The 25,568-nt window shown below is 38.8% G+C and overlaps 1 protein-coding gene across 7 annotated transcripts in view; it reads left to right on the top strand.

Moving 5' to 3' along the window:
- The window catches only part of Eml6 (EMAP like 6), a 262,976-nt gene that overhangs the window by 193,486 nt on the left and 43,922 nt on the right, over window positions 1-25,568 (top strand). For all 7 annotated transcript variants that reach the window (XR_007104749.1, XR_007104750.1, XR_007104751.1 and 4 more), the window contains exons 22-26: window positions 1,011-1,152; window positions 4,251-4,403; window positions 4,939-5,070; window positions 12,369-12,457; window positions 16,468-16,644. Coding sequence is in view for 4 of the 7 variants with exons in the window: in XM_047523319.1 (XP_047379275.1) it covers window positions 1,011-1,152; window positions 4,251-4,403; window positions 4,939-5,070; window positions 12,369-12,457; window positions 16,468-16,644 (693 nt within the window). In the remaining 3 variants the exon portion in view is untranslated. The remainder of the gene's footprint in view (window positions 1-1,010; window positions 1,153-4,250; window positions 4,404-4,938; window positions 5,071-12,368; window positions 12,458-16,467; window positions 16,645-25,568) is intronic.

The raw sequence follows: 25,568 nt of genomic DNA, 5'->3' as shown, positions 1-25,568 counted from the left end.
CTTTCATGGTCTTCCCATTTGCTTCTCTATGCAAAGTCTTTTTATAATTAGTCATTAAAATCAGAAATTTAGTAAAAAAATCTAGTCTATTGCTCAGTAGAACTGATCTCTCCTTTACATTGCTTTATTGCGTGATAGATTATAGGAATCAAATTTATTTTCTTTCTGTTAAGTGTTCGTTTTTTTTTTTTTTTAATACTGTTTTCTCTCAGTTGCTATTCTAAGCCAGTCAAGTGTAACATACAGGTTATGGAATTGGTCCTGTGCATATTAAGCACCTTTCAGTTTTCTGATGTTTATTGTTGGCACATGTAGAAAGCAATTTGTGAACAAATGCTGATTCTGAACTATACTTGGGGGAAGAAAAGAAAATTTTGATTTATTTCTGTTCTTTCAAGTGCTATGCAAAGGACTAACAGTGTATAAATAACAAGAATATTGGGGCTGGGGAGATAGCTTAGTTGGTAGAGTGCTTGCCTTGTAAGCACAAGGCCCTGGGTTCGATCCCCAGCACCCAAAAAAAAAAAAAAAGAAAAAAAAATATTGCTGTTTCAGTCCTTGACAAAGATAGGTGGTACTTACCTCTGTTAGAATACAATTTTATTGGAGGAAGTGGTTTGTGTGTTTGTGATCAAGTTGTTTAACTAGGAGGTACATACACACTGTGTTTATTCAGTGTAAGAGAATAAAAGGTGGGCATTTCACAATTCACCTGGATGTTTCTTTCTAAATAGGAAGATGTTTAGCCTCATACAGACATAACCTGTAAGCAATGGGTCTCTTTTGCTTTCCAAAAGAATTCTTTAGCATCTTGTAGGCCTAACTTTAAATTCATATTCAAGTGAAAAAATTATTCAGTGCAATCATTTTGGCTTAGGGAAGCTCTGTGTATATTCATACGTGAATCTGTCTGCTACGTTCTTGGGCTGCACAACATGCTGGACAGGCCTGAAGAAGGCCTTGTAGGAAGCATGAGCTGAGTTTCTTTTGCCCTGGTTCCTCTCCTACAGGGGCACATGGAGGGAGAAGTGTGGGGATTGGCAGCTCACCCTCTCCTGCCCATCTGTGCAACAGTGAGTGATGACAAAACGCTTCGGATCTGGGAATTATCCTCGCAGCACCGCATGCTGGCAGTACGGAAACTCAAAAAAGGTACAGAGCATCACCTTTACACATCATAAAAGTATTTACAAGCAACAGAATATGTTGAATTCATCCATTCATTCAACTAATATTAATTGAGAACTCCTGTTATATGCACCCCCCCAAAAAAAAAATATGCTAGCAATGGGAATTCAGAGCTCACCGTGCAGGTAAAACTAATTGCACGTAAAGTTTTTCCAGAAGGCTGCTCCAGCTCTGCTCTTCACTGCATTTTCCTCGTACTGCACAGACATTTGCCACCTGGGGGCAATATGTCCTTCCTCTTCCCATCCAGAGCTATGGGAGTCAGTTGAAGCACGTTGGCTTGTAAAGAATGCTATTTATCTTTGTGACTAACAGTCTCCAGAGCTTATTACTGAAAAGTGAAGGTCATTTATAATAGAAAAATAATACTTAATATTATAAGATGAACAAATATGCATTGAACCTATCTGTGCACTAGAATTTAAGAGGCACACCAGGAGTTACCAAGTCAGCAAACGTTTGCTGAGTGGCTTCTGTTTGTCAGACACTGGGGACCCCAAGGTAGTAGGACTCATCTCTAGTGTCAGAGATGGACAAGATTTGCACAGAGTCCCAGCAACAGATGGTCCATTCAAATTGGGTAATTTGAGAAGAGTCTAAAAATGGGACTCTTTACAAAGGGGGGTAGGAAATGACTGGGGGTGGGGCAGCACTATGCAGCTAGTACCAGCAGTTTCCATTGCCAGCCCTGGGGCTGAAGGGTGAGAGGAGGGAGGCATTGCTAGAACTTTGAAAGTGAGAGCAGTGAGATGGCAACCTGAGAGGAGCTGTGATTGTCAGCCAAGAGAGCCAGTGACCACAGCCAGCACTCAGTGACCCTGAAGGAGGCAGCTGGGGGAGCAAGCTCCCCAGCCTCCCCGTCTTCCTCCATCCCTCCAGTCACCTGCCATGCTCCTCTGTGGCCACAAAAAATCAGAAACCAGGGGGCAAGGGAGCCCCAGATGCAGTCCTCCCAGGCCAGCTTCAAGCACAGAGCAGGTGGGCAAGGGTTAAAAAGCAAACGTGAAAGGTAAATTGAAGCTATCCCACACAAACCTGCTTCCTGGGACGACTTCATCAGGCAGGTGACATTAAGAGCTGAGGCTCAATGGGTCTATAAAAGTTCTTAAGACAGGAAAGGGTGAGATTGACCTTACAACATCTGTACTGGGTAGTTTTATAAGCAGAGAGACGTGGGAAAGTGTTCTGGAGGAATATGTAAAATGAAAACTAGTGCTAAGACAGCAGTTGACAGTGGTGAGCCCCAACCCTGCTGACACTATTTAGTCTGCACAGAAGCCCAGCAACTAAGGCCTCTCTCATTACCACTTGTGGATAGGAAACTGAGGCACAGGGTACTTAAGTAGTTTTCCCAAGGTCACACAGCTAGTAAATGGTGGAACTGGATTCAAAGCTAGGCAGGGTAGCCCCAGAGAGCACACCTGTGGCGACCTCTTGATGCAGTCTCCCTCTGCCACATTGTCTCTTTACCCTACATGCCTGGGCCTTGGTAAGTGGTAGAGTCAGGATTCCAGCCCACGCGTGAGTCTCAAGCATGGTTTTAATTACTGCAAAACTGAATGGTTTGACCTCTGATTTACAATGGGGAAATGAAAACAGGTCCTCAGAGTGGAGAACTCAAATGTTAGTCAATGGACTTTATTCCCTGGGTTAAAAATTAGTTCAAAAGAACAAGTATCAACACATCTTAGATAGGATGATAGGTCAACCTGGTTTACTCCAGTTATCTTGGTATAATTATTAACAACTCTACTTTTTACTCTCAAAAGTTCCCTGGTGTGTACAATTATGGTTCACCTAATCTAAGGGCAGGCTTGTCTTTTCATTGTCTCAGTACCATAACCGTGGTTGACTTACAGCAGGCAAATAAATGCCAGGTGAATGAAAGAAGCAAGATATCATTTAGTTGAGCCAGTTTGAAGTTATCAGCATGACCACAGCTTTCAGCATACTATGAACAGCAACAGGAGTCTGAATGGTAGTTGAGTTTGAGATGCCTCAGCACAAGGCTGCATGGCTGCTATATCCCTGGGCTGTGCCCACCACAGTTGTGACAGCAATAATGGTGGCTGTGACAATGATCTGAAATGGATTGTGGTGATGGTTGCACAACTCTATGATCATATTATGAACTATTGGAGGTTGGAGTGTGGCTCTGTGGTAGAGCACTGGCCTGCCATGCGTGAGGCCCTGGGTTCGATCCTCAGCACTGCATATAAATAAATAAAATAGAAAGATCCACTGACACTAAAAAATATTTTTTTAAAAAAGACCTATTGGATTCTATACTTTAATTGGGTAAGTTGTATGATATATAAATTACATTTCAGTAAAGCTCTTTGGGGAAAAAAATGGTGGCAGGGATGGGTATATTCCTAAGTAGGCTTCCTATTAAATATACCTCCACAAACTCCATACTCCTCACTTGAAAACGCCACACAAAGCAACAGAAAGTATGGCTCATGCAGCACCACCGTCCTCATGCCAGTTAGTTTCACAAAGACCCCTTGAGAGAATGTTGTCAGATTGCATTCTTCCTGTGACAAAAGAGGCTGGTCCAGATTCTTCCACCTCTAGAATTGTGCATTATCCATGAGGCAGAGAAGTTGGAGTGAATAATGAGGTTTTTAAAAATACAACACATTTGTACATAAGGTACAATATCCAAAAAGCGGTCTCTAGAAATTTTATTGCAGAACTTACATTCTTAAACATTTCCTCTTTCCTTAGCCAAGTAGAGGGTATATTAATCTTTTCCTTCTTTCTGCTGTTTACCCAACTTGCCTTTTAAAAACTCCAGGTATTCAGATACTGAGAAATAAATGGGTAAACCTTATGGAAATTGGAAATGACTTTTTGACATTACAATGACTGTCCTTGGATTGAAGGAAAGAGATGTTTTAAGTTACAAACTTAGTGTTCTCACAAGTGTAGCGGTTAAGATCCAGTCGCGTGTCCATTTGTAATGCCCGCTGCAGGTTTATCCATCCCTCCATCTCTCCGTTTGGTTTGCTTGACAGACAGTGCTGGCTGGCAAGTGTTCTTTGTGGATTCTTTTACAGGCGGAAGATGCTGTGCCTTCTCCCCTGATGGGAAAGCCTTAGCGGTGGGCCTGAATGACGGGAGTTTCCTGGTGGTAAATGCTGATACTGTTGAAGACATGGTCTCCTTCCATCACAGAAAAGAAATGATCTCTGATATTAAATTTTCAAAAGGTAAAAATGACAGTGGAGACTTTGAGAAATGTCATAGTCTTGGAGCAAAAAAAGTTTTAAGAATGAACTATTTTATTTATTTTTATAATTCCTTGTTTGAGCTATTTTTATTAGTTCTTTTTAGTTATACATGACAGTAGAACGTATTTTGACATATTATACATACATGGAGTATAACTTCCCATTCTTGTGATTGTACATGATGTAGAGTTACACTGGTTGTGTATTTACATATGAACATAGGAAAGTTATGTCCAGTTCATTCTACAGTCTTTCCTATTCCCGACCCATTCTGTCCCTTCATTTCCATTTGTCTAATCCAATGAACTTCTAATCTTCCCTCCACCCCCTTTATTGTGTGTTAGCATCTGCATACCAGAGAGAACATTTGGCCTTTAGAAACCAAAAAAAAAAAAAAAACCAAAGAATGAACTATTTAAAATGTCTCTTTGACCTTGTTCCCACTTTACTAGTTTCTTGGAAATAAATTCCCATAGAAAGTGTTTTGGTGTTAACTGCACCTTTGTTTTCATAGATACAGGAAAATACCTAGCTGTGGCATCCCATGATAACTTTGTGGATATTTACAATGTACTGACGAGCAAGAGGGTTGGCATCTGTAAAGGAGCTTCTAGTTACATTACACATATTGACTGGGATTCTAGAGGTAAAGTATGTGTGACTTTTAAGGTATAATTTCTGTTAAAAAAAAATCAATGTCCGTACATATATTGTTTCCAGAGAAAAATGGCAGTTGCGTTTTAGAGAAAAGTCTGGGAAGGGGGACTCACTGTAATATAATGGTTATAAGTTTGTAGCCTAGAAGCAGCTGTCATTACCATTGGGTTTTTCCCATCTTTTAAAAATAATTGTTGTTGTTATCATCATTGCTGATTTGGGTCATTGAGTTTTAAGACTGTTGAAGACGCACAGTGCCACCTTTTACCACAGAAGTCATGACCTTGCCTTTGGGTTGAGCATGCTCTGTCCTTGCCCAGGGTTTCTTCCTCCTTCCTTTTTTCCCCTTTTCTCCACCTCCTGGAGAACTGCCCCCAAAGGCTCCAACAATTTTCATCTTCCCATGAGGAAAGAAAGCTATACTCAGCTTGCCTGAAGTATCTTTGCTGTCCCAAGCTCGCAGCCTACCCTCTGCCTCATCCAAGTCATGCCCACAAATGCCACGAAGACATTTATTTAATACATCAAGTGCCTACCATTTGCAAAGATGTAAGCCAGAAAATGTGAAGGATCCAGAAGTGAGACATGACTCCTCTCTGCGGAATTTACAATTTAGTGAGAGACATGCTTGTGCTGCGCTAACACAAGAACATAAACTGGGTGAGGCGTGGGAGCAAGAGGTGGTGAGTCATAGGAAGTGGTGAGCCTGGGCTCAGGATGAGCCAAGTCAGTACTGGGGTAGGATATAAATGCTATAGGGTGGGTAACTTTTAGATCCTATTCCAGAGACTTGGCTGACGTTTAAAGGCTGGAACAGGCATTTAGGAATGGGCAGGGTGGGTGCTTTCAAAGAAGTTGTAGTCCATTTTAGAAGAAAAGCACCCGCACACTGTGCACTGAGGAAGAAACTCCCAAGGGAATCTCTGGAGCCTTATTAGAAGGAAAGACCTTCCAGGTGGATCTTTAAAGATGTGCAGAAACTCACCAAACAGTAAAGTCAGGGAAGAACATTCCAGGCAAAGGAATATGGCCTGCAAATCCTTGAAGGTAGAAGGAACAGGGGGTTAGGAAGTAGTGAGTCATGCTGCGTGGCCAGGGTGGAGGGGAAGCAATGTGGAAAGGCAGTAAAAAGGGACTCCTGCCTCATGCTAAGAAGTTTATGTTGAACTTTATTCCACAGCCACTAAGTGACCCCAGGTTATTTAGAGCAGGGCGTTCCTTACCATCTCAAAGAGAAAGAGAACATAGAGTTAGACAGCAACTAATATAAACCAGAGAAAACGGTGACAAGGGGGGCTGGGGAGATGGCTCAGTCGGTAGAGTGCTTGCCTTGCAAGCACAAGGCCCTGGGTTCGATCCCCAGCACCCAAAAAAAATAAAAATAAAAAAAAATTAAAAAAAAAAAAAGGGTGACAAGGGCTTGGACCAAGAAGAGGTTACTTCTGAGACCCCAGAGTACTTTGTTGCAAATATTTCTTGAAACAATAGTCACAGAGTAGGGCTCAGCAATCCTTGTGCTGAGCGGGTGTTCAGTTGTGGCTGAACCTGCCCTACTGGAATTTGGGCTGCTTTAGTTTTACAGCCTGCAGGAGTTTTATAGAGCACAGTAGATGGAGGAAGGCATGAGGTTTATTGTAAGAGGTATAAGAACCCAACAAGGGCAAAGGGAGATCAGATAAGTCCCTCTTGCTTTTATTTCAGGGCAGTGCCATCCAGACGCAGTGCAGCTTAGGCTGAAATTTATGATCAGGCAGGACATGGGTGCCTGAGTCACCTAGGAACTGGTGAGGCCAAGCGGGGTAGGCAGAAGCAGCTGTTCCTCAAACCCCTTCTTTGATATTCTCTGTTCTGTCATTTTTAAAAATCAGTGATTTCCCCCCTTTTATTCTCCTGCTAGTTGAGATAGGATATGATGACTTTTGTTTGGAATCTACCACACACAAACATGACACCCATCACAGATGTGAAATCCCACCACCACAATCAGTATTAGGGACTAAAGGGGCAGGCCAAATAGCCCACCTGGTAGAGTGCCTGCCTCTCATGCTGGGGGCCCGGGTTTGAGTCCCCAGCACTGTGGGATTGTGGAAATTACAAGTATTAGGGACTAAAACTTACACTTCTATTAGGAAGTGAAGGGACAAAAGAAAATGGGTTATATGAAGACAAATTAAAAAAAAATTTAGTTGTACATGGACTCAACACCACCATTTTATTTTTTTTTTAATGTGGTGCTGAGGATCAAACCCAGTGCCCCACTCTTGTGAGGCAAGTGCTCTACCACTGAGCCATAATCCCAGCCCCAAGATAAATTTCTTATTGGGAGGATTTTTTAAATTATTTTTAATTGTGGCAAAATACATATGCAATTTATCATCTTGATCATCTTTAAATATACAGTTTAAGGCATTCATGTCGTTAGGCAACCGTCACCACCAACCATCCTCTTTTCATCTTATAAAATTGAAACACCATACCCATTAAACAGTAGCTGCCCATTCCTCCAGTCCCTCCCTGGCAACCACCATTCTGCTTTGTAAAACAGTTAAACAAATTGACTATTCTCAGACCTGATAGAAGTGGAATCGCACAGTATTATTTTTTTGAAACCAGCTTTTTTTACTTAGCATAACACCCCCAGGGATCCTCCATGCTATAGCATGTGTCAGAATTCCCTTCCTTTTTAAAGCTGAATAATATCCTACTGGGTGTGTATTCCATATTTTGCTTGTATGTTCCCCTGTGGATAGAGACTCGAGTTGCTTTCACATTTTAGCTAATGTAAATAATGCTGCTGCAAACCTGGGTGCAAAATATCTTTTCAAGATCCTGCTTTCAATTCTTTGGGGTGTATATTCAGGGAGGGGACTGTTGGACCATACATAGTTCTATTTTTAATTTTATGAGGCACCACTGTGCTATTTTTGATAGCAGCTGCACCATTTTACTTCATCACCAATGGTACACAAGGGTTCTACCTTTCCTACATCCCTGCCAACAATTGTTATTTTCTGTTTTTATTTTGATAGTGGCCACCCTAATGGGTATGAAGTGATATCTAATTTTTTGGGGGGGGCGGTGGAGGTATCAGGGATTGAACCCAGGGAAGCTTGCCCTCTGAGCCACATCCTTTTTTTGTTTTTAAGACAGGGTCTCACAGAATTGCTTAGGCTACGTTGCTGAGGCTGATCTCAAACTTACAAACCTCCTGCCTCAACCTCCCAAGTCTCTGGGACTACAGGTGTGCACTTCCACACCCGGCTCACTGTGGTTTTGATGTGCATTTGGAGAATTGGTTTTTGTTTTATTTTTGTTTTTTAAATTCTGCAAGTATGTAAGTTCTGTGTCAGATACTGGGGATTAAAGTGGAGTAAGTCCAGGATGAAAGCACAAGATCTTGGCTGAGATCAGTGTGTCAGTGCCATACTCCTGGATAAGGATCCGTGTCAGGTCCCTCATCTTGGAGCCATCACTTGATGGGAGAGAAGCAAAATTCACTCTTTCCAGAATTCTCCTAAGCCCAACCTCCTGGAGCTCAGGCCCATGGGAAGGGCACTGGGAATAAGGAGGAGGCGGCCAAGGGCTTGAAGGTCTCTTTTCCTCAGGGCTCCTTCAGTCAGGTGAGGGTGTCAGACCAAATGGTTTCTATGACTTGAGTATAAAGTAGAATGCTTGTGATTTTTAGAGAAGAATTATACCATCTGGAGAAAAGAACAGGTGTGCCCATGAATCTTCCGTGGTTTAACTCCAGTCCCATTAGCTATGAGACATGTCATCCAGATATCCAGGTGCCCAAATGCCTGGAAAATGTTCCATGCTGCCTCAAGACCAGCCTACCCTTCCACAGAGGGGGCCTGGAGGGTTTGGCAGGGGCAGTGAGCAGAATTTAGAAGCAGAGATCTGTTTCATTCCTTTGATCCTGTCAGAAATAGTGAAAGCATTTGCCAGAGCCAGCTGGCTCGTCAGGGCAGAGATGGCGCAGCTGCAGAAGCCTTTCGTGGTCGCCAGCCTGAGCCGCAGGTCCCAGGAAAACCAGAAAGTGCGTCAGGCTTTTGCAGAAACATCAGATACTCTGCATGAAAGTTCCTATGTGGACTGCGAGAGAAATAAAATATGGAGAGAGACAAAACATGGAAGGATGTATTCTAAATGCTACAAGTTCTTTTTCTAGAAATGTCAGGACTATAAGATCTTTTACCAATTAACAGTTTGAGCCATCATAGGACATTTCATTTCTGTTTTCATTGCGAATAGCCTGATAAGTTTGACACATGTAATACCACTTTTAGAATTATTCTAACCAGTGTATTATGTGGCAACTGGAATAACGTATGTGACTCACTTTGTGGACAATAAAACTGTGTGCCTGACAGATGTCTGATCTACTCTAGCTTCTTAGTAATGAGCACAGTGCTTGTTTCAGTCCTCTCATTCTGTGTCAGCAGATTCCTAGTGAATAAAGACTTGAGAATTCTGAAAGAATAGGGTTCCTAGTATTCAGAAGTAATTATATATGGATTATCCAGTCTTTTTCCTCTTTGCTTTTTCTCTGCCCTTAGATTTCAGTGGTGATGTATCTATAGCTGTATGATATACATATGAATTCAAAGGAGCAGAGAGAGAAGAATAGTGACCTAAATATTTTCTCTATGCTAAAAAAAAAAAAAAAGTGGAATAATAACAGCAGTAAATTTCAGGGGGCTCTAAGGGTACCCATAATTTTGCCTTCCTAACACAAGAATAGTTCTTTTTTAATTATTCACATCCTAGGTTAAGGAACAGATACCCAAACTAGCTTAAATTTTAAAATAATAATGAAGAATGGGTTCACCAGAGAGATTTAGGGATATTGAGTAGAATCTAGAACAGGAAGCAGCATCTCCCAAGGAACTGGCTATAAGAATGAACTAGAAAATAGAGACCAAGCAAGAATTTCCTTCCCCTTTCCCCTCCTGCTCTGTGGCAGCTAGTCTCTGTACCCACTACTCTTCTGGGCCTGTGTCTGCCTTTGGTTTCTCTGCACAGCCCAGTCTCAGCTGCCCGCAAATGCATTCATGATCCCAAAGCCACATCTCATCCCAACTGGACCCTCCTGGGTCACTGTCTGCCTCCAGAGTCAAACCTGACTGTAGGGGTCTGGCCTTCAATGGGGGCGAGTTCTCAGGAAAGGAGTGCAGAGGTAGGTACCCCACAAGGTGTCTGTGACACCATGTGGCACTTCTGGTGCTTGCTCTGTGTTTAAAGTCTAATATTCTTATAATCATAAAGTGCCTCACTCTGATATTTTAGTCTTTTGTTGTTGTTCATTCAGATATTAGTTTTTTAAGTGATGTATTATCTTTAAAAACCAGTGTAAAGTGAGTTGGGATCTTCTGAGAATTATGATTCTCTGAGTTCTCTTAGTATCTCATGGTTAAAAATTCATCCAAAACTTGGCCACATTCAAAGAAGGTCTTTACTGAATCCTTTAATCCTTTTCCCATATGCTTTGTATCTGCAATCACTATTGAACATCCTGAAAATATAATTACAAATATACTTAGTTCTTTGGAAAGGTATTGATTACTCATTTTTTTCAAGTGCTAAATAGCGAAAGTTAATTTAAGTCCCTCTTTTCTCATTCGTGTATGTTCAGCCATGAAGTCAGAAAACAATATCCATTTTAGAGGACACATTTTCAGATTGCCTTGCTCCTCAGAGTCGAGGGAGCCCCCAATCAGCCATGTGCTAACTTACCAAATTAGAAACAAGATTGTCAGTAAAGAATTGAAAGAATCTTGCTTTTAATTCATCACTTCCTTAAGGTTAGCTGAGCTAGATTTCAGACCCAGCTGGTACCTACTTAAACATTAAAGAATGTGATATAAACCACAAAGTTCTTTTTGGAGCATTTTTTCCCCCAAGGACAATTTAAGACTATAAGACATACTTAGGTATGTGGGGGAAAAAAGAAAGGAGAAAGTTATTTTGTACAGACATACACTGAATTCCTTACAGATTAAATATTATGATGTCTGAGATTTGCTTCAAAATAATCTGGGGTGAGATGGTCAGAGGAGCTTATGAGACAGTCCTGGTCATGGGTTTCTAACTGTTGAAACTGAACAATGAACACGTAGGGGTTCCTTACAATTCTCACTTCAATATCTGTTTGAAATTTTCCATAATTAAGAAAAAATGCTGAAAAATAACAGACCATGTGTATACCTTGAGTCTTTAAGATTTTCAAGCCAAAAAGGATTATTGCCACAGTAGAAGGGAAATTAGGAAATCTAATCTTTTTCAACATCAATCAAAATTAAGATGATAGTTCTATATCAAACGGAAAGATTATATTTGCTTAACATTCTGTTTGCAGAAAGTCTTATATTTTCCAACTTTCGAGTAAGACAAGGTGGGGAAGAAAGCATTTTTTATTTTTTGTTTTTTATTTTTTACAGACTGCATTTTGATTCATTGTACACAAATGGGGTGCCTCATTTCGTTTCAATGGTGCATGATATAGATTCATACCATTTGTGTAATCATACATGTACATAGGGTAATGATGTCTATTTCATTCCAGAAGAAAGCATTTATAGTTTGTTTTATGTGTCCTTTCTGCTTTTTTTTTTTTTTTTTTTTTTTTTTTTTGTGGTGCTGGGGATTTGAACCCAGGGCCTTATGCTTGTGAGGCAAGCACTCTACCAACTGAGCTATATCCCCAGCCCTATGTGTCCTTTCTGTTCTAACTTTGTTTGCTGCTATGCTGGACATCAAACCCAGGGCCTCATGCAAGCTGGACAAGAGCTCTACCACTGAACTATATCCCCAGACCCTCTGTTTCTAACTTTAAAGATAAATTTAGAATTTAGACCTGAGTGAACACAATGCTCACAACAAGGATCTTGCCTCAAATGCCATAATTCTTGAGAAAGCAGTTTGCTTCACTTCATTTATATGCTAAGCAACAACAGGGGAAAAGTGCAAATAAATTGATTTTGTTAGTCTTTGAAAATTTGTAGCTATTTTCCAGTGCAACAGAGTAAAACATATCAAGCTTGATTCTTCTATTTGAAGGATATTCAAGGTCAAATTTTATGAGGTTTATATTCCAAAAATCATAGATTTGGGTCTTGTACCTTGTCATGTTATTTCTTTTACATGCCCTTCTGAATAATTTAACATGCATTTACTCAATTTATGAGACTTTGATTAAAATGAATCAAAATAGTGGTAATTTATCATTTTATAATAAAAAAAGATAAATACACAGTTTAATTGTCTGTCTCCTTTCTGTCATCCCAGGAAAATTATTGCAAGTTAATTCTGGTGCCAAAGAACAGCTTTTTTTTGAAGCTCCAAGAGGCAAAAGGCATATTATAAGACCTTCAGAGGTAACAATCATACACAAAGCTTTTAAAAAGTATTTTGTGTAGGTTTAATATGTTATTTTTAAAAAACCTATCCATCTTTACTGGCATGGGTGACATTTAGCTTACCTTTAAGTTTGATCATTTCTTGAATCTGAATCATTGCTTAATCTGGTTTCCTAATTTCCAAGGACATGAATTCACTGTACCCATGACAGAGGAGGGTAGAATTGGCATTCTGCTTCATTTTTCTTGCCTTTACACAATAAGTTAACACTTTGGATGCCTATGATTTTTTCCATTCAGCATGTCATTTTGTGTTAAGCTTTTCTTGAACATATGTTTTTGAAATATTTTCTCAGTGTCTATTGGTAATGATAAACAATATTGTATACAACAATAACAAATTCTTTTTTGAAAGAAACTGTCCACAGCCTGATCATTCCAATGTATCAACTGTTTTCTTCATGTTTTCCTCATGTTATTATCCTCATAGGTAATATTTTAATTGTTGAAATCAAAGCCTCTATGGAATTTTGAATCCAAAAACATGCGTTCCTGGAAGCTAAGTTGCTTTGTGGGCTAGTACCTCTTTCAGGTCTTCACATAATGATCCTAATTATCAAAAGGTCTTTCCATGATTAAACACTAAGAAAGTCCTCTTGATCCTTGGAGATAAGCTGAGTGATTTGTTTAAGTAACCTTTGATGAAAGAATAGGAAATATTGCTTCTTTTGAGGAGTAGGAGGAAAGAGTATGCTACTAATTGACAAGCCCTTGCCCCTCTCTGGCCTTAGTTGGCAAGTGTTATAAAATATCCCAGTATTGCTAAGCACTCCTAAAGGCAGTGGGACATAGGTACATTCACAGTGTTTCTGTTATTTATAAAGGGAGTATACATGTTGTACTTACGAAATACAAGTTGTCATAGGTAATGACATTGTGTTATGGAAACTGATGATTGCTGAAGTGATCTTACTCCCCAGTTCCAATTGCCTTATCTCTGACTAGTTCTCATTTTAACTTTTTCATATGAAGAGACTTATAGTCTTGAGTAAGATTTTTTTCATTCATTCACTGAACATTTGTTGAATGTGCCAAGTACTGTACATAACTATTTTTTTTAATCCTCACAACAGTTTTATATGATAGTTGTCAGTCTCACTTTACAGATAAGGAAATTGGGGCTCCAAGAAAGTGAGAACTGTAGAGCTGTGGTCCAATCTGGAGGGTTCACTTGTGTCTCCACAAGTGCCTGGACCATGAGGCATCTCAGTTTCTCCTGTGTACTAAGCATCGTCGTACATCATTTCAGATTTATTTTCCCTTCCTTCCCTAGTACCCCAAAATAAGTATACTCAAATAAAATACAACTTAACCAAATGGTGGAGGAAAGACGAGGCTGGCTTGGAACAGATAAGCAATCATTACATGAAAGAATATGCACAAAAGGTAAATTTGTGTTATAAAGTTGACTAAAATGGAAGGCTCTTGCTCTGAAGAGTTAATTTGCCCTCAGCGGTGCACACTTACTATTCCAGAGACTGATTTCTGATCATGTTGGTTTCGGAGTTCCCCCGCCAATGTTTTCTAGGACAACCTGCCTGGTGGAAATACTATGATCACCAAAGAGGCAACTCATCGGTTTAGACATCAACAGGCCCTTTAACTGAAAATAAATGGCTTTGAAAATCTTTTCGAAAAGACTTTTTAAGAAGCACCAGTGATGAAACTAACATAAAGCTTACCCAGAAAGATGTTAAATATGACAAGTATTAAAACATTCGTTTAAAATCCATCCAATGCAGAATGGTAGGGTTAACATAACAATATACTAGGAGGCAAACTCTCTGGAGTGTGACTGCCTCTCTGTTTCCTATGCATGCTGTCACCTAAGGGATGTAACTCTCCATGGGCTTCAGTTGCCTTCTCTACAAAATGATGTTGATTTTTGTAAAGTGAGATTTATCTGTAAAATGAGATTGACAACTCGCACCTAAAGCCAGGTGTGGAGGATTAAAATGTAGTCATATAAAGTACCTGGCACAGTCAACAAATGTTAAGTGAATGGATGACATAATTAAAAATACTTCTTACTCAAGGTGCTAAGGAAGACCAGAGTTTTTAACAAGTTTATGTAGTCTTTTGGAGTTTTATGAATTACAGGGTTTTTTTGTTTTTGTTTTTGTACCAAGGATTGAACCCAGGGGCACTTGACCACTGAGCCACATCCCCAGCCCTTTTTTTTTTTTTTTTTTTTTTGAGATGAGACAGAGTCTCACTAAGTTGCTTAGGGCCTTGCTAACTTGCTGAGGCTGACCTCGAACTTGTGAACCTCCTGCCTTAGCCTCCCAAGCCACTGGGATTACAGGTGTGCTCCACTGTGCTGGGCCAAGTCATTCTTAACATTCCATTTTAAATGCAATATTTTTAGCTTCCAACAAGCTTAGGCATGTGCTTCCCCTGGAGAACAGTGTCCAGATCTGGCAAACAGCGATCTGTTGCGGGGTGAGGGGATCACTTCAGGGTGAGCAGAACCAGCTCACTCTTCTGTCCATCTAACAAGGCCAGCACCAATGTGAGGGATTGGGAATGGACAAGGAGGGTCTTAGAAAAAGAACCTGGAAGAAAGTCAGTTGCTGAAAAACCTGCTTCCAGAACCTGCAGGGAATGGTTGCCTGCTTTTCTTCCTGTGAAGGTCAGTGTAGAATGTCATGAGGGGTTGGAAGACTCCAACTTCCGCCTCAGAAAATGGAAGTAATTGCTGAGTGACCTACCTTGAATCACTTCAGCCTCTGGTCCTGCCTGGGACTCTCCAAGTCACTGGACCAACTGCACATTTTTGGTTCCAGTTCTGCATGTGTTCAAGAGAAGCACAGAATATTAAATGAAGATAAATGTGAGTGATGGAAAAGTGTATGCCACCTTATGACGTGACTAAAACCCTGACTGCATACTTATCTTAATTTCTCTTCTAAGCAGTAATAGCAAGCAAAAAACAGAAGAACTGGAGGCAAATGCATTAGCAGTGTGCAGAGCGGTTTCAAAATCCAAAGGGAGTGGTCTGGACTCTAACTTTAACTATGATTCTTTTATGATTTTTTAATATTCTTTAGACAGTGTTTATCTAAAGAAACTAAGATGTACTAGCAGATCTTGAATGAAAGTAAATGAGATAAAAATTCCCAATGAAAGCCAAAAACATCGTGTAGTTATTATTTATTGTTTTTGCCCTAAAAAAGAAGTTTCGATTTTATCAGGATTTAACATATAAATTGCAAATCTAGCCATGAATTTCAGACAAAACAGTTTTAAAGAATAAAAGAAATTATATTCATGGGAATGCAATGTGAACAGCTCTTCAAATTTTTGAATAGTCTCTGTAGAGCATAAAAGATATTAAGCAAGCTGCGGAATCTTATTACTTTTCCCTCCAAGGAAAAAAACTTGCTTCTTTGAAAAGGAAAGTTATGTCGTATAATTTTTAAAAATAATTTGCTAAATTATCTTCCCATTGGCCAATCTAGCTCAGTAATTCTCAGCTCAGAGCAATTTTGCCCCCAGGAACATTTGGCAATGTCAGTGGACAAGGGTGTCATACGGGGACTCAGTGGGTGGAAGCCAGGGATGCTGCTAAACATCCTACCTGACATGGGACATTCCCTCACAACCAGGAATTATTCAGCCTAAGCATCCGTGCTGCAATTGAGAAAACCTGCTGTATTTATGGCCTATATGATGATACATGTCTGGTTAAAAACTAAGAATCTTTATTATTGTCAGATTTCTATAATTCCAAAATGTGCCTTTGATTTAGAGAAAAATATTTGAATATTTAACTGCAAGGTTGCTTGTAAAACAATGCAGATACGACTCTAAATATGTAACTTGGCGTCTGTGCACCTCAGCACACAACTCAAGTTCCTGAAGTTGGCATGGTCAACCACTCAGCTGCAAATGATTTCTCTGAAACCAAAAGAAATGAGGCTTTTGAGAAATGTGCAAAACTGTAATTTTCCTCCTTCCTCCTGCAGATAGAGAAGATAGAATGGGACTCATGGACCTGTGTTCTGGGGCCCACCTGTGAGGGAATCTGGCCGGTACATAGCGATGTGACAGATGTCAACGCTGCCAGTCTCACCAAAGACTGTTCCCTCCTGGCCACCGGAGATGATTTTGGTTTTGTTAAGCTTTTTTCATATCCTGTCAAGGTAATATTTCATGTTTGTTATATGTACTTACTCAGCCTCATTAATAACCCCAGATCTATCTGTTATAGTTAAGTGGATTTTTAAATTTTGAAGGCATTTTTAAATTTTGAAGGCATAGGCAATACAGTATCACTTGTATTGTATAAAAACCTCCCTGATTTTGTGTTTGAGTGACTAACTTAAGTGAAATTCTGATGTGATGGCTTAAAATTTCTCCTCAAAAGATCTTTAGTGGTCATCTCGTAGACTTTAAATGATGAGTCATCTTCATGACATCTCAGACCACTATTTTCTAACTCTTACTAGCATACTTCCAGGGATAGGCAAATCACTCCCCTACAAAGCAGCCCAGTTCTTTTTCTATAGCTCCAGTTGTTAAGTGTTGCTCTGAGTTGAGCTGAATTGCTTTCTCCTCAGCTGATGCTCTGGCCTTCTGAACCAGCATTGAACCATCATCCTGTCCTCTAACACCCTTTAAGTAGGAGGATGATATTTGACTTCTTAAGGCCTCATTTTCTCCAGCCTAAACCTCTCCAGTTCCTTCAGCCATTTCCTACGTGTCATGGTTTGCAGCTGTCCCCTGCCTTTACTGGCATTTTGTTTTATAAGTTCCTGCTTAAACTTTCTCATCTGGAACTGAAGTCGGTGCTTTAGATGTAATCTGACCAGCTGACAGCAAGCAGCACTGTGACCTTCTTGGTTTTGGTTTTACATTTGCATTTGATCAAACTAAAATGATATCAACTGAATTAAAATCATAAATTATAGATACCAGTCTTAAAACTGTCCCATTTATCCCCCATCCTGTATTTATGCAATTGATTTTCTAAAATCTGAGTGTAGAACTTTACACCTGTCCCCCTCAAAAAAAGTTTTATCTTGTTTTTTATCTTGTTATTTAATCCCATTGTTTTATCCTATCAATGTCTTTTAAATATTTTTTGAAATATTTACTCTCCCTTCCAGCATCATGTGATCTTCTGCTTTCACAATTGAGTTCTAGATCACAGAAAGACAAATAGATTAACTAGAATATTAAACATATGCACCAGGAACCCCATTCTGACATTTCATTTGTTAATCCACACATTTAGTTACAGTTCTTTGATATATAACAGATACTTAAATCACTCTGACTATATCATCATGCAGCATAGGCCAACAAGACTTCATTAAAATATTTGGTATAGTAGCTAAAAAGCCAGATTGACTGTCTCTGGCACCCCTAATCTGTCCTTTTAATAAAACACCCTGTAAAAGATTTTGAAGTTAGTTCACAGTGAAGCCCTACTCCTGCCTGGTAATCACTTGATTCCTTTCACAAGGGCTTATTGAACTTCTGTGTAATATTTCATCCCAGAGTTTCCCACCAATTGCATCAGATCGTGAATCAATATTTGCCTATTTGCCACCTCTCTTGATTTCTCAACTCCTCAGCTATTGTTGTTACTATTTCTGGGGTCTCCTTTGATGACATCTATCATCATGTAAATGGGCTGTTTTGCCCTTTCTGGTTTGAAGAGCCTTCTCTTTGGCAGAGAATAGTCCATCTACTTTCTGTTAATATTAAGCCAGCAAATCTAAGAAGTATTCCTAACTTTTTTCTATTTTTCTTCTTAGTTTTTTACGATAGCTTTCATGAAACTACACCAAAGGGTTCATGCAAGACTTCTTTCTTTTTTCTCTTCTTTTCTTTTTTAACAACGAGCAGTGTTTTCTCGTAACTGGTGTTTTGTCTGTTTTGTTTTTCCATGCTTTCCTCCATGTTTATTCACTCCTATCAGTCACACTTTTCAAACCCGAACACTCTAGTTCCCTTGGCAGGCACTTTGGTTTCTTTGGATGCTTTTTTGTTTTTCCTCTTCACTTGTTAATATCTGGCTGGGTTATTATTTTGAGTAGCCCTAAGACACACAGTTGATTAAATCTAGTATTCTCTTCATTGTCCATCCCAAGTCCCAGAGTCACCTGGTCACCTTTGCTCAGTGATCTAACTTCTCTTTCACTTACCAGCACTTCCTGTTTAATCAGAATTCAGTTCTAAGTAGCCATTCTCCTTGATACTTCTTTGAAAAATAAATGAAATTGCTTGCAGGACAAGTACAAATAAATTGATACTGTGGTTTTAGTAGACTACAGTTTGGGTAGCTATTTAGACAGCAGAAACCCTTGTGGTACTATTATCTCTTCTGTTCTAAGATTATTATTGGTCTGGGATTTCATCATCCACTCCCCAGCCTGATGGGGTGGGATGTCTATAGCAGTCATTCTAAGCTATGTTTCTCAGACTCACAGAGTTCCAGGGAGGTGTCCTAGAGACTACCTCAGGAAGGAGGACAGGGTCCAAGTGAAGGGGGCTCTGGGTTCTACCCCTGCTTCAGTAAGAATCACTGTTTTTTTGTGTCTTATTCATAAAGCTTCTGTGTAAGAATTTTTCCGCCAGCATTTTATTGTGAAAATTTTAAGCGAACGGGTAAAATGAAATAACAATGAACTCCTAGAAACCCACAAACTGCATTCTACAATTAAAAAGTAAGTTGTGGAATTAATTTTAAAAAGTCTCAACTTTACACTTTGAGGAACTATTTAAAGAAGAACAAAGAAAGGAAGGAAATAATAAAGATTACAACAGAAACAAATGGAGCTGGCTCTGGTGGCACACAGTTGTAAACCCAACTCTGTAGAAGCAGAGGCAGGAAGATCACAAGTTCAAGGTCAGGCTGGGAAACTTAGATCCCTTCTCAGGGGGGAAAAAAAGATTGGGGGGTGGTAGCCACTGTGTTGTGGTTCAGTGGAGAGTGTGCAAGTTCCTGGATTCAATCCCCAGTACTGTCAAAAAAGAAAAGAAATGAAATGGAGACTATAAAGATAATAGATCAATAAAGTTGAGAATTTATTCTTTTAAGAGATAAAATTGACAAAGCTTTAAACTAACCAAGAAAAAAAGAGGGCTCAAGCACAATTATAAGTGAAAGAGGAGACATTACATGATACCATAGCAATACGAAGGATCATAAGTTGATTATAAACACGCCAACAGATTGGATAACCCAGAATAAACTGATAAATTTCTAGAAACATACAACCTACCAAGCCTAAATGATGAAGAAGTAGAAAATCTGAACAAATCAATAATAAGTAAGGAGATTGAATCAGTAATCAAAATCTTCCTTAAAAAGTCCAGAATCATGGCTTCATGGGTGAATTATACCAGACATTTAAAAAGAATTAGTTCCAAAACTTCTCAGATTCTTTTAAAAAAAAATTAAATATGAGAGAACATTTCTAAAAGTTTATGAGGTCAGAATTATCCTCATACCAAAGCTAGATAATGACACTCTAAGAAAAGACAATTATAGACCAGTTATACCTGGTGAACATAGGTGTGAAAATTTTCAACAAAATGCTAGCAAACCAAATTTGAATATTAAAAGCTTTATATGTCATGATCCAGTGGGATTTATCCCTGGGGTGCAAGAATGGCTTAACATATGCAAATCAATACATGTGATATGCCACATTAACAGAATGAAGAATAAACATGTATGATCATCTCCATATATATGAAAAAAGCATTTGACAAAATTCCACATCCTTTCATGATTAAAAACTCTCAACAAATTAGGAGTAGTGTTCCTCAACATAAAAAAGACCATAAATGATAAGCCCATAGCTAACATAATACTCAATGGTGAAAACCTGGAAACTTTTCCTCTAAGTTCAGGAATGAGGCAAGGAATCCCACTCTCGCCACTTCTATTCAGTATAATTCTGAAAGTCTTAGCCAGACTAATTAGGCAAGAAAAAGAAATAAAGGGCACCAAATCAGAAAGGAAGACATGAAATTATTTGTTTACAGATAACAAATGATCTTATGGATACAAAGGTTCCACCAAAAACTGTTAGGAATTATTTTTAAAAAGTCAAGGTTTCATGATACAAATCAACATACAAAAATCAGTTGCATTTCTATATATAGTAACTACAATGAAAATAATTCAATTTACAATAACATCAAAAAGAATAAAATACTTAAAAGAAATTTAATCAAGGAGATGAAAGATCTATACATTGAAAATAATAAGACATTGAAGACAAACAAATGGAAAGATACCCCATGTTCATGTATAGGAAGAATTAGTATTTTTAAAATTTCTATATTACCCAAAGTAATATACAGGTTTAATAATGCTAGCCTTATCAATATTCCAAGGACATTTTCAACAGAAATTGAAAAGCAATCCTAAAATTCACAGGGAACCAAAAAGACCGAGAATAGGCAAACCAATCTTGAGAAAACAAAGTTGTAAGCATTACATTTTCTGATTTTAAACATTGTTACAAAGTTAACAGTAATCAAAACAGTATGATTATGGCCTTAAAACGACATATAGACCAATGGAACAAAATAACCCAGAAATGGATCCATGAATATACTAACATACTAATTAAAGTACAAGAACACAAATAATGCACAATAGGAATCTTCAATAAATGATGCTGAAGAACTTGGATATCCACATGCAAAAGAATAAAATTGGACTCTTATCCATACCATGTTCAAAAATTAATTAAAAGTGGATTAAACTCTTAAATGTAGCTCTAAAACCATAGAAATTTTAGAAATGGGAAAATCTCCTTGACATTGGTGTTGACAGTGATTTCTTGGAAATGACTCCAAAAGCACAGGCAAAAGATCAGTGAGACTACATCAGACTAAAAAGTGCACAGCAGAGGAAGCAGTCAGGAAAAAATACCCCTATGGAATGAGAGGAAATGGAAAATGTTTGTGAATCAAAATATATATCGAACTTGTACAACTCAATAGTAAGAAAACCAAACAAATAACCTGATTAAAAGTTGGGCAAAGGGGCTGGAAATATAGCTCAGTGATAGAGTGCTTGACTGGCATGCAAGAGGCCAATCCCCAGCACTGCCAAAAAAATAAATAAATAAAGGACCTGCATTGACATTTCTCAAAAAAAAAAAAAAAAAAAGCCATAGAAATGGGAAACAGATGTATACATGCAATTGTGCTCAACTTTGCTTATCAGGGAAATTAAAATTAAAATCAAAACCACAATAAGATATCACCTATCATTTGTTAGGATTACTATATCAGTCAAGAGGACAAGCAGGGTGAGAGTGTGGAGAAAAGGGAAACTTTGTACATTATTGGTAAGCATATAAATTGGTAGTAGTTCTGGAAAAGTATGGTGGTTACTCAAAAATATATAAAATAGAACTACTAGATGATCCAGCAATCCCATTTCTGTATTCAAAGAAAATGAATTCAGTATCTGAAAGAGATATCTTCAATCCCATGTTCATTGTAGAATTCTTCCCAATAACCAAGATATGGAAACAACCTAAGTGTCCATTGATGAATGAATGTATAAGGAAATTGTGGTAAACTTATTTACAATGGAACCTTTTTCAACCATAAAACAATGGAAATCCTGCCATTTGCAACAACATGAATAAAACTGAAGGATGCTATACTAAGTGAAATAAACTAGACCCAAGTCCAAATACTTGTAAGATCTCACTTATATGTGGAATCTCAAAAAGCTGAGCTCATAGACACAGAAGGGTGGTTGCCAGGGGTGGGGTAAATGCTGATAAAGGGGTACAGACTTTTAGTTAAGATGAATAAGTTCTGAGTATCTAAATCATGGCGACTATGGTTAACAGTGCTGTATTATTTACTTGAAATATGCTGAGTTGGTCTTAAGTGTCCTCATCATACACAAATACAAAATGGTAACCATATAGGGAACTGGATGTGTTACTTAGTTTCATTGTGGCATTCATTCCATAATGTATACATATAGCAAATCCCCACATTGTACACCTTGAATATATGCAAATTTTTGTCAATTATATCTTGATAAAACTAGAAAAAAGATAAATTATAGATAATCAGGACATTCCTAATTGCATGCCAACATTTGTTTCATGGTATATTTAATATAATTTATGTAGTTGAAATGCACAAATTTTGAAGTTTGTTTGATGAGCTTAAAAGTTCTTACTTATATATATATATGACCCAATCTCTGATGAAGATGTAGAGCATTGTTCTCACCCCAGGGCGCTTCCGAAACTCCTCCATAATCAGTCCCCACCCTCTTCTTCACCCTCAGGTAAAACAGCTATTTCAGTGTTGATCATGGTAGATTCATTTAACCTGTTATAGAATTCCATGTTAACATAATCAAGTAGGTACTGTTTTGCATCTGGCTTCTTCTACTCAGATAATGTTTGAGACTTAGCCACATTGTATGTAATAAGTCTGTTCATTGTTATAGCTGAGTGGAAGTCCATTGTCTAACAGAGTTATAACAGGGTTTGTTTATATGCTTTGATGGGCACAGACTTTTCCAGCTTGGGATTGTGATAAAACTGCTATGAACATTTTCAAACGAGTGTTTGTGGACATGCACTTTCTGTTGAGTACATACTTAGGACTAGAGTTTCTGGGTCATAGGGGAAAACGTATGACTTTTTTTTTTTTTTTATTGTAAACAAATGGGATACATGTTGTTTCTCTGTTTGTACATGGCATAAAGACATACCATTTGTGTAATCATAAATTTATATAGGGTAATGCTGTTTGATTCATTCTGTTATTTTTTTCCTTCCCCCCCACCCCTCCCACCCCTCTTTTCCCTCTATACAGTCCTTCCTTCCTCCATTCTTGCCCCCCTCCCTAACCCTAACTCTAACCCTAACACTAACCCCTCCCACCCCCCATTATGTGTCATCATCCACTTATTAGCGATATCATTCGTCCTTTGTTTTTTTGAGATTGGCTTATCTCACTTAGCATGATATTCTCCAGTTTCATCCATTAAAACGTATGACTTTTAAGAAACTGCCAGATCTTTTTCCAGAGTGGTTGCATCATTTTACATTCCTACCAAAAATGTAAGAATTCTGGTTGCCAACATTTTGTGTCACCAGACACATAAAATTTAGCTGTCCTGAGTGGCCAGTGGTGCCATGGATTATGTTTTTAAGGTCCATTTCTGTGATAACTAACGATTCTGAACATTTTCATCTGTTGGCTACTTGCGAAGGATCTATACAGATCTTTTGCCCATGATTTTAAGCTGAATTGCTGCTTTTGATAGTTCTACTGTATAATATTTGAAGAAATAGTTTCATAGTTATATTTCTTCAAAGAATTTGAAAGCCAGTGGCCAATATGCATTCCTCTGGTAGCATCACCTTTCTTCCTCCTCTTTTTTTAATCTGCTTTGTTCAGCTCAGTTTCCTTCTCCAATATGTGGACCCCATGCCAATGAGTATTTCTACCTGTGTGTCATTTCCTCCAACCATCCTGGGTCTTTTGAACAAAGTTCACTTTCTTTTCTGACGTGACTATGTCCTCCCTTCACATTTCTATGTGAAGCCCTAACTCCAGTGTGGTTGTATTTGGAGATAGGATCTTTACGGAAGTAATTAAGATTAAATGAGTTCTAAGTTTCAGGCCTGACCTGACAGAATTAGTGTCCGTATAAAAAGAGGCACCAGAGTGTACTTTCTTTGCAAATGTTTGTGCATAGACACTGAAGAAAGTCTAACAAGCTTACACTTGGCAAAGGTCTGTCTAGAAGTCAGGAAGAGAGCCCAAGCACATTCCTACACTATACCATTGCTGCAGTCTGGCACTGAGTTCCATGTTACCAAGTCTTGATGATACCTGTGAGATCTTATTACCACCACATAGGTCTCTTCATCCAAAAATTCAAGCTCCATTCATTATCTACTAAGCTCTTAAGTCTTCCTCTTGAACCTTTCCCCTATTCTCCATTCTCTTGAGTTACTAGGCATCTCTTCCAGGCATTTTTCTTTTTATGGCAAACATACATCCTTGTTAATATTTGGTTTTACAGTTTAAAGCCTTCCTAGTTAGGTCATTGGTTCTCTGACAGTCATCTTGTCCCCAGACTCCAGGCAAAAGACTACACCCTTTGCCAGAGCCCACCCACTTTCCCAATACCTTAAACCTCCATCCAGGAAATCAAATTCTTTGACACCATCTTTATAGCTAACCAACTGCTTCTCATAGCCTCATTTCCCTTTCAAACCTAGCTCTTTCCACTGGATAGAGAGGCTAAAAGACCACCATACAGCTTTCATTTGTACAAACCCTTCATGCTCTCAAGTCCTCAAGTTTCCTTCTCAGAACATCAACATTTTATAGCCAGAGAAACTATATAAAATGTTGTGGCTATGGGGAGAAAGTCAGGAACTTCTTGCCTATAAATTGTTTAAGAACCAGTGCTCTTGAGCCAGGCATGGTGTTACATGCCTGTAATCCCAGCAACTTGGGAGGCTGAGGTAAGAGGATTGTCAGCAATTTATTAAAGCCCTGTCTCAAATTAAAAAAAAAAAAAAAAAAAAAAAGCTAGGGATGTTGCTCAGTGGTTAAGCACCCTAGGTCCAATCTCCAGTACCACAAAAAATAATAATAGTAATAAAACAGTGCTCTAGTGACGTATTCCAGATTCTTCCAGCTCTTTATTCACTCATGAGTCACTGAGAGAAGAGAGTTGTGGAGAAGTAGTCAAGAAATGCAGTTTGGCATGGTGGCCCACAGAGGCAGCTCATCTGACTGGCCATGCCAGGTCTTCAGGAGGCTGTCTCCATGTGCCCTAATGGGAACCATCCAGCATCCCTGCCAACCTCCTTCTGAGACAGCAGGGCCTTCTAGTAACTGTGAATTCCCTTTATTGTTCCATGGATCACTGATCTTGTTTCCTATTATGAGAATTTTGAATTGCCCTCTGCAGGAAGGATCTGATTTTGTTAAATAGCTTCGGTGGCCCATAATATTTTCCTCTTTCTCTACCCTGCGTCTTTCTCTCTACAACATGACTCTGATAACTTTAACATCTCTTTTCCTCTGAATTTTT

This window comes from Sciurus carolinensis, chromosome 13, assembly GCF_902686445.1.
Source record: "Sciurus carolinensis chromosome 13, mSciCar1.2, whole genome shotgun sequence".
NCBI lineage: Eukaryota > Metazoa > Chordata > Mammalia > Rodentia > Sciuridae > Sciurus > Sciurus carolinensis.
Note: the sequence above shows the minus strand (reverse complement) of the source record. Positions and strands in the feature narration are given on the sequence as shown.